Source organism: Gavialis gangeticus, unplaced genomic scaffold (assembly GCF_001723915.1).
Source record: "Gavialis gangeticus isolate Ggan-Ray unplaced genomic scaffold, GavGan_comp1, whole genome shotgun sequence".
NCBI classification, from domain to species: Eukaryota; Metazoa; Chordata; order Crocodylia; family Gavialidae; genus Gavialis; species Gavialis gangeticus.
In genome coordinates, this window is record NW_017729032.1 from 66,546,779 (window position 1) to 66,555,149 (window position 8,371).

An 8,371-nucleotide genomic window follows, 5' to 3' on the forward strand; every position below is an offset into this window, starting at 1 on the left:
CCCCCCCCAACCAAGTTGCTCATGGCTCAGTCCTGCGCCCTGCCCCAGCTGGGTAGCTGGTTTCAGCGCCCAGGGCAGTTGCCCTGCTCGCACCTTACCTCCCCACCCCCCGCCTTGCTACGGCTGAACAAATTCAGCTATTTCGAATGTCATTTTTCATTGCTAGCAAGACTTATCAGAAAATCATATGTAGAACAGACAAATCTGTATGGTTAATTCAGATTTCTGTGCTATTGTCAGGTTGTTACCTACACTATAGTGCAGGGGTAGGCAACGTTTTTTGGCCAGAGTGCTGAGAAAACCACAATGTCTACTTTGGAAGGTGCCAGAATGCCAACATGCTGGAGCCCGGAGCATCTGTTTGCAGCGTTCTGGCTGCAGCTGGCCCATGGAGGCCAGTCTGGTCGCAGCAGGACTTGCAGCCTCCTGGCTTCCTGCTGGGAGCAGCCTGGGCTCTGGCTGGCAGCAGCTGCTTAGAGCCCGGGCTGGTGGTGGTGTGCCAAGCAGATGGCCGTGGGTGCCATGGTCAGCACGCATGCTGTAGTGTCTGCTTTGTTTAGTTTTAAAATTACTTGTGGGCACCGAAACTATTCAATAGACAAGTAGGTGTCAATGGTAGAGAAGTTCTTCCTCAGGAGTAGTCTAAAATATTGTTTGCCTAATTCCTTTCTCCTACTCTTAATTGATTTTCCTTTTGTACTCCTTTAAAGTCCTCTTTGGGAGTTCTGCTTTATCAAAAACCATGTTGTATTCCCTTTCTTTTTAGTGTTTTTTAAAAAATATATATTGATTTAACTGCAGTTATGACTTGAATTAATTTGCCTCCTGTATAATTGTAGTTCTTTTTTTCTGCAGGATTGTGTCCTTTTATTTCACTAGATCTTGGTTTTGAACAAAAGTACAGACAATAAAGCAGGTAAAGCAAACAGCATTTTTTCATCTAACATAGAAAGTGTGGATTAAAAATCTAACAGCCTTTGTGGATTAACAATCTACCAGTTCATTGAAAAGTCTCTAATTCACAGTGCGTTATTGGGCTTCATAAAGAAACTAAGAAACAAGTCAGGGTGCTACAAGAAAAAAAAGACACAAACTGATTGAAAAACTACCACCCAATGGGTCGTCTTGTAACAAAAAAGATGTTGATTTTGATAACTTCATGGCACTGTTACATGCTGCAAAAGTGCTTAACAAAAAGACTATCCCTGCCTAAAGAAATTACAAAGTATAAAATGAGATACTAGATCTACTGTACTCCACTTGGGTACATACTGGATACATGCATAATTCACTTAACTTTATAACACACTGCCAGTCTTAATTTTGTTTCTTATTAATTACTCCCGATTTCTTTTTTTATTAGTTATTGTTGTATCAGTTATTCCCTTCTCTGAGGGAGTTCAAAACCATCTCACTTGCTTTCCAAGGGAGTAACATAATTTGCCATCTGTAAGCTGTTCTGGGCTAGGGCTATTCTCAACCATTCTTGCTGAAGCTGTTCCACTATGAATAAGAGAATTAGTAATCTATTGGGCTAGGGGAAAAGATCAACAGTTTACATGACTCAAGGCTTAGTAGGTAGGGCACTCATCTGGGAAGCTTCCCGCTTTTGCTCTCAACTTTGTATTTTTTCAGTGATTGTTTGATATTGATACATATTAAATTTAATAAGTATTCATGTAGAGCAAGTGCATAAGGTATTGATTTTAAAGGGATTTGCAATGGGAGTGAGGTGCCTACATATTTTAAATCTAGTTCTGAGTTTTCCAACATGAATATTTCCAGACACATGTATAGAAGTACCTTATGAACAAAATGAAGGCAAAGGTAAGGATTTAATTGTACAGAGAAGATTTTGATATTTGTCAGGCTTTGAAGGTCATGTTTGCCAAAACAGAAGAATGAAAATGATGCCAAAATAGTAGATTTCAAATGGAAATTGTAAAAGTGGAGATCGTTTGTGGATGTTGGTGAATAAACATGAAGGATGCTTACAGACCTAACCCCTCTTTCCCGTAGTGCTTTACTTTAAGCTTGGTGTGCTGCTGCACCAAGTCCCGTGCATGCCCAGAAGAGTCGTCATATTGGTTGAACCCATCTCGCCCAAGGTCCGTATAGATCAGGTGCTTCAGTGGCGCTTTTATGTAATAGCTGATTGAAATGGCTTTAGATAAAAGGGCCAAAAAGCCCCACTGAAGCACCTGATTGATGCAGATGCTACGGAGCCAGGTACACCTCATGCACTGCTGCTTCTGGTAAAGCGCAGTTTGTTTGTTTGTTTTTAACATCAGTAAGCAGCCAGACTGACAGATGATGAGCAGGACCTCATAACAACAAGACGCTCAAATTTATGGTCAAAAGAATAAATGAGGAAGAGGTTTCATAGCTTCTGTTCACTTCTTTCAATATCATTCTTGGTGATTTTTTTTTTTAAAGGATTATCAAACTGCCACAAAGTTCAGTACTCTATTATAGACCACTGGTGTTAAGCCTGAAAAGTTCTGGTAAACTTAATAATTTTTTTGAAATCTGGAAAACATTTCCATGATGATTTCATGGTAAAACTCAGCTCAATTGCTGTCACTTACCTGAAAAATGACTATACAAAGTCATAAAGTGTTTTGGTTGGAGATGCTTTGTTCTGAGAGCTTGCAATAAATAAATGCAAATGAAAAAAACCCAGTCTATTTGTAGAATCTTTATCTGCTACAAATGAGAACAATTGTATTGAAATGTAACTTGATTCTCTTTGTTTATAGCTAAGATTATGGCGCTGAAACAGATTTCCAGCAACAAGTGCTTTAATGGTTTTCAGAAGGTGTTTGAACATGACAGGTAAGCATTATAAGGCACCTGAAAATGCAGCGCTAGTGGAGTATCTCTGGTATCCATGCTTTCTGTATTTTCATAGTCTAAAGAAAATCACAAAAATAAAATGTGGGTATTAACAACAATTAAATACTTTAATATGAAATGCATGTACTGATTTTTTTTTTTTTTTATCTTGTGCTTACTAATTGTTTTTATATATTTTTAAAAATCTTAATAGCTTTATCCTAATGCCTAATGCTGTAAAGCAATTATAGAAAGTATAGCATTGCCAAAACTAAGTGTATGCTGCTCTATTTGCAGCATAGAGATATGAATATATACTTTTATACAAAGCAATAAATATCGATCAAGCTACTAGAAGTTTCCAACAGCTTGCAACATAAATTAATCAATTTTATATGTTTTTAATGGCAAGGATTAACCTATGCAAATTGATTAACATTAAGGTATCATATGTGGTCTACAAAAGATGACCACTTTCTGTGAATCTGCCAGTTTTTGTAGTGAAAGATAGTCTTTCTAGAATAGATGACAGTCAAACTTAGGTGAATATATTTATGTCTTTTTAGCCTGTGGCCTAAAATAAAAATGTAATCAGATTCATTGAAATGTTTATTAGAGGCTCTAAAATTGCCTGCCCTTAAAATTAGAGTGTATTTTCTTCTTTATAACATTACGGTTGGAGGAACTCACAACTAAAAAAAGTATATTGGCACTTTTACCCTAAAGGAAGTTGTACAGTTGATTAGCCTGTTGGTCTAAGGCAATGAAAAACTTGAGGCTAGCAGTCATATATACTGCGTTGGAAATGATGCAAGCCATTTCTGTACATTCCTTAGTAACGTTCTTCTTTCTATATGCTTTCCAAGTTTTAAGGCTAGACTTATGTGAAACGTTGCTGGGCTTCTAGATTTCTAATGCCAATTTTCAAATGATTCTCTATGAGCAAGACCGTGAGGATATGGTTTACTTTCTGTAATGTATTTAAAACATAATAGAAATATAGTCAGTATGTATTGAACAGGTTAATATCAATTCATGTTACTCACTTTGTACTTACTTCTTTTCACTCTTAAATTATTATAATCCTTTGAACCAACAGTGACCAAACCCTGTGCTGTGGTGATGGTAGAAATGCTAGGGTAAATGCTTCATTTTCGTCTGTTGTTATTATGGTCTTGTTGATTTATACAGTGCTGTGAATTAAATATATTTTGTTGCTACAGTGTTGAGTTGAAATGCAAAATGAAATTTGGAATCTATTTGCCACCAAAGGCAGAAAGTGGGAAATGTGCTGTGCTGTACTGGCTCTCAGGTAAGTACTGTGAACTTCCATATTTTAAAAAGAATCTGTTGGGTTAGTTTTAATATTTTCAGTTTAAAATAAATAAGAGTAAATATGCAAAATTGAATAGGAACTGAGATACTTCCATTGTCACTTTATATTTGATCAAAGACCTTTTTTTATTGAGGTTCAAATCCTTTTTTTGTGATGTGGTATAATACTAATGCTGGGATACTTGGTCATGAATGCTTCTGAAGCCATATGCCCCGTCGGTATCTTGCAAAGAGCCACAGCAGTGCATGTATTCTTAGGTGAATTTCAGAATACACATTTCAGTCTAGAAGAAAAGAGCTACTCTAAGTTAAATTATTTAACATTTACACAGATCAACAGGGGAAAACACTCAGAAAAGTGATAAATAAGCCTCATTGGTGGTTACCGTGTTTCTGTAAATACTTGCTTGAAGCAAAGTATAGACATGTGCACAGTGCATGCAGTAAAAAAGAAATAACATTTTCTGCTAAGAGCAGCAGACAGTAAGGTGGTAAAGAGACATTTGTGGCTCAGGAGCCCTGGTCTGAATATCACGAGTCGTGCATGAATGATCTGGCCTTGAGGGCCAAACCTGCTAAACTTACAGCTTTATTCAGAGCGGGGGAACTTTCTAGTGCTTGAAGATATGACCTCACAGAAATAATCCAAGTCCTTTTTATTGTTGGTAGATCTCAGGCCCATGGCAAAAGTCTTTAGAAAGATTTAGAATTCTATTGTATGTACGAAAAGGGGGAAACAGAGCTTCTGTACAGCTTACAATAGGCTTCTGTACAGCTTACAATTATTTGCACATCCACTTCTTTCTTTCTTCTGGGGGTAGATTTTACGATTTTCTATTAGAAAATCCATATCAGACTTAACCAAGTGAGGTGGAGGTCACAAAGGGGAAAGTGTCTGCTATTTTAATTAGACTTAATATAGGGAAAATTTTGTGTCTGTCCTTTAGGATTTGGTGCTATCTGGAATTCATGAGGGCCTGAATTACCATAATATGCTAGTACTTTGTCAGGGGGGTGACTAGAAAAATGAGCATGATTTTAAAATCCAAATTGGCAGTTCCTGTTTAATAGATATTAGCACACTGCATCAAGTTTGATATGTGGATTCTGCTACAGAAACATCTGTTCTTCAGCATATACTATAAGGTTTTCAAAGGGTTTTTTTTAACCATTAATTATTAAAAACAAATGCATTCCAGCCTATGGTAATTCGACAAGTAGGCCAGTATGTAATTATGATAAATGTACTTGCGTTACTGTGATGTTCTATTAATTACCCTTTTAAACTGTTAGAAATTAGTAAAATTTGTATTGGCAATGGCTGGCTGGCAAAAAAGTAATATAGCAGAAACTGGGGATATATTGTAACCTCACTGTACAAGCACATATCTTTAAAATTGGAGGCAATCAGTCTCTGTAAAGCTAATTGAAAACTAGAGACTAGATCTCTAGAAATGACATAACAAGCATGAACCACCGTGGGTCTTGGAGGCACCCTAATTATTGTAGTAGCTAGCTGATAAAATACAGCACTTTAGGGTTGCTATTGTCTTAAGTGACATCTGCCCTAAATATGCAATATTTGGGGAACGTTCTGCACATGCCAAACAAATGCATATTAGAGGGGCTCTTCACAAACGAGTATTGTGGCCTAATTATGATCAAAATGAAATTATGGCTAAAATCTCAAAGATATTAAGAAAAGAACAATGTTTGATTAATGGTAAATGAAAAAAACCTTATGGTAATCATACATGAAAATGTAACCGTCTGTATCTAGCTGGGTAGAAGTCTTGCTGTATTGATGTTTACCAAGGTGTGACCGATTTATTTTTTCCAAAGCTTTTCTGGTGTATGTTGGAAACTGGAATGCTATGAGTAGTATGCAGTTAGTCATATTTTTATCTCCAGGGTTAACCTGCACAGAACAAAATTTTATAACAAAAGCTGGTTTTCATCAAGCTGCAGCTGAACATGGCCTCATCATAGTTGCACCAGACACCAGCCCACGTAAGTGTTTACAGATTTTGGGATAACCTTCAGCACATACATTTGCTGTGTTTTTATTTCCAGTGAACAGAGCTCTTCGTATTACTACTAAGGACAGAATCCTGTTTCACTTAGCAGATGACCAAAGGGCAGTTTAAGACTAACTGAGTTACCCAACTGTTGTGTAGGATTTATTCTAATACCCTCTTTGGGAACATAACTGCTTCCATTATGGGAATAGTATCACCCTCCAAAGATGCACAAATATCCTCCCTATCCCCTGGCCCATATAATGGGGGCACTTGTGCACCCAGAGAGGAGACAGGAATCATTCTTGTGCAATAATTCATCTCAGTAGTCTCAAGCTACATTTTGGTCAACATTAAGTGAAATAGGATTCTGGCCTAAATGTATTGGTTGCTTGTATGTGAATGTCAAACTTTGGTCTTTCTATAGATTCTGTATCTTGTGTAATTCTCTGGGTTATTTTTTTGTTATACATGATGATCTGTAACTTAAAGCCTCCCTGTTAAAACTAGTAACATAAAGGCAATATCTATACAAGTTGGAGAACCTGAAGAAAAAGATAGATGGGAAGGTAGCTAATGTTGCCAGTGTCACATGATGTGCCACTTAGGGAAATCTACATACAGGACTGGTAACTTAAATCATCCATGCAACTATGTGGAACATGGAGCCATGTGTCTTGTTTTTACTGGGCACATCTACACATGTGCTTTACTATGGAATAGGCTAATTAGCTCTGCAGTACTGTCTACACATCTACACGTGCACTGGCATTAGGGCTCAGTAAGCTAATTAACTCCACCATAAGATAGTACTGCCCCCAGCAGTACTACCTTATGGTAGAGTAATTACCTGCAGCAAAACGCACGTGAATATAGTGACCATAAGTGCAAATTGTGCCTGGTCAGCCCAGCCAGCCAGGGGCCAAACACCTGCCTGACCTTTGTGCCCCAGCCAGGCCTGACACCACCTGATACTGCCACCCAGGGTTTGGGGCTGACCCCCGTGTCTCCTGCCAGCCTGTCACTGCTCCACCCCAGCTCAAATTGCTGCTGTCCTAGGCACGTGTATAGACACTGTGCCTGAGATCAGTTTTCTCTAGCTCAAACTGCTTCAGAGTTTATTGAATCATATTAATTGCATGTGTAGATACACACTCTAATTTGCAAAGCCTTAAAAAATAATCTTCCAAAAGGCGCTTCTTTGAAAGTTAAAAAGAAAAACCACTCCTGCCAGTGCAGTAGGCTGGATGTGGATAGGTTCCTGAGACGATGTGATGTCACTTACATGGCTCAGTCTTCATTCATATAGGTTCCTTATAGATGTGAAGAAACGCAACAAACAGCACTTTACTTTCAGCTCAGTGTGCCTGTGTGCTGAGTGCAGTGCTTGCCCAGAAGAGGCATTCTGTCAGTTTGACCTGGCTCGCCCAGCATCTGTATCGATCATATACTTCAACAGGGCTTTTTGGCACTTTTACCTAATAGCTGATTTTAATCGGCTATTAGATTCAATCAGCTATTAGATAAGTGCCAAAAACCCCCACTCAAGTGTGCAGTCTATGCAGCTGTTGGGCGAGCCCGGTCAAACTGACGTGACGTCTCTTCTGGTAAAGTATGGGTTTTTTTGTTTGCTTGTTTTCACATCTATCAGCAACCATAATGTCGGGTTAATTCTTTGATGTAACATCCCTGGAGCTGTCTTTTTGGCTACTACTAGTTACTGGCTCTTTTGATGCCTGACCCTTGAAGGCATTATACATTTTCTTTCTAGCACTGACTTCTTGGCCTCTCTCTTGTCCTTTGCTGCACTGTTTAAACGGATTTTCTAGTGGACCTCTCATGCTGACTGTGCTTTCAGGTCTTTATTTACAGTGGCCAAATCTTGTCATCATATTTAAGTTACTTAGAACACTGGGGGCCAACACATTAGCTTGCATCATTCCAGTCCGCTTCCTCTGCCCAACCTGCTAGCCATTTCCTTCCCTGTACTCCCTGCCCCTTTTGCTGCTCTGCTTTCTTTTTCCCCAACCCAAGGGGTGCCTGACCCTGCATCCGTGGAGCTCACTACTGCTTTTGCACCATGGCTGGGCCATGCATGCCCACAGTACTGCGGCAATTGCTGACAATTTTTTCAGACAAAGACATTGGCAGCCTGCATTCATCTGCTTCCTAAAACAACCATC

At 38.7% G+C, this 8,371-nt stretch overlaps 1 protein-coding gene across 3 annotated transcripts in view; it reads left to right on the top strand.

Moving 5' to 3' along the window:
• Positions 1-8,371, top strand: part of ESD (esterase D) — a 53,141-nt gene that overhangs the window by 3,656 nt on the left and 41,114 nt on the right. For 2 of the 3 annotated variants that reach the window (XM_019525245.1, XM_019525244.1), the window contains exons 2-4: positions 2,760-2,835; positions 4,059-4,147; positions 6,082-6,180. In XM_019525245.1, the coding sequence (XP_019380790.1) occupies positions 2,768-2,835; positions 4,059-4,147; positions 6,082-6,180 (256 nt within the window). In that variant the 5' untranslated portion in view covers positions 2,760-2,767. Of the gene's footprint in view, positions 1-850; positions 917-2,759; positions 2,836-4,058; positions 4,148-6,081; positions 6,181-8,371 lie in introns of those variants that run through there. The other variant, XM_019525246.1, reaches the window with a different exon arrangement.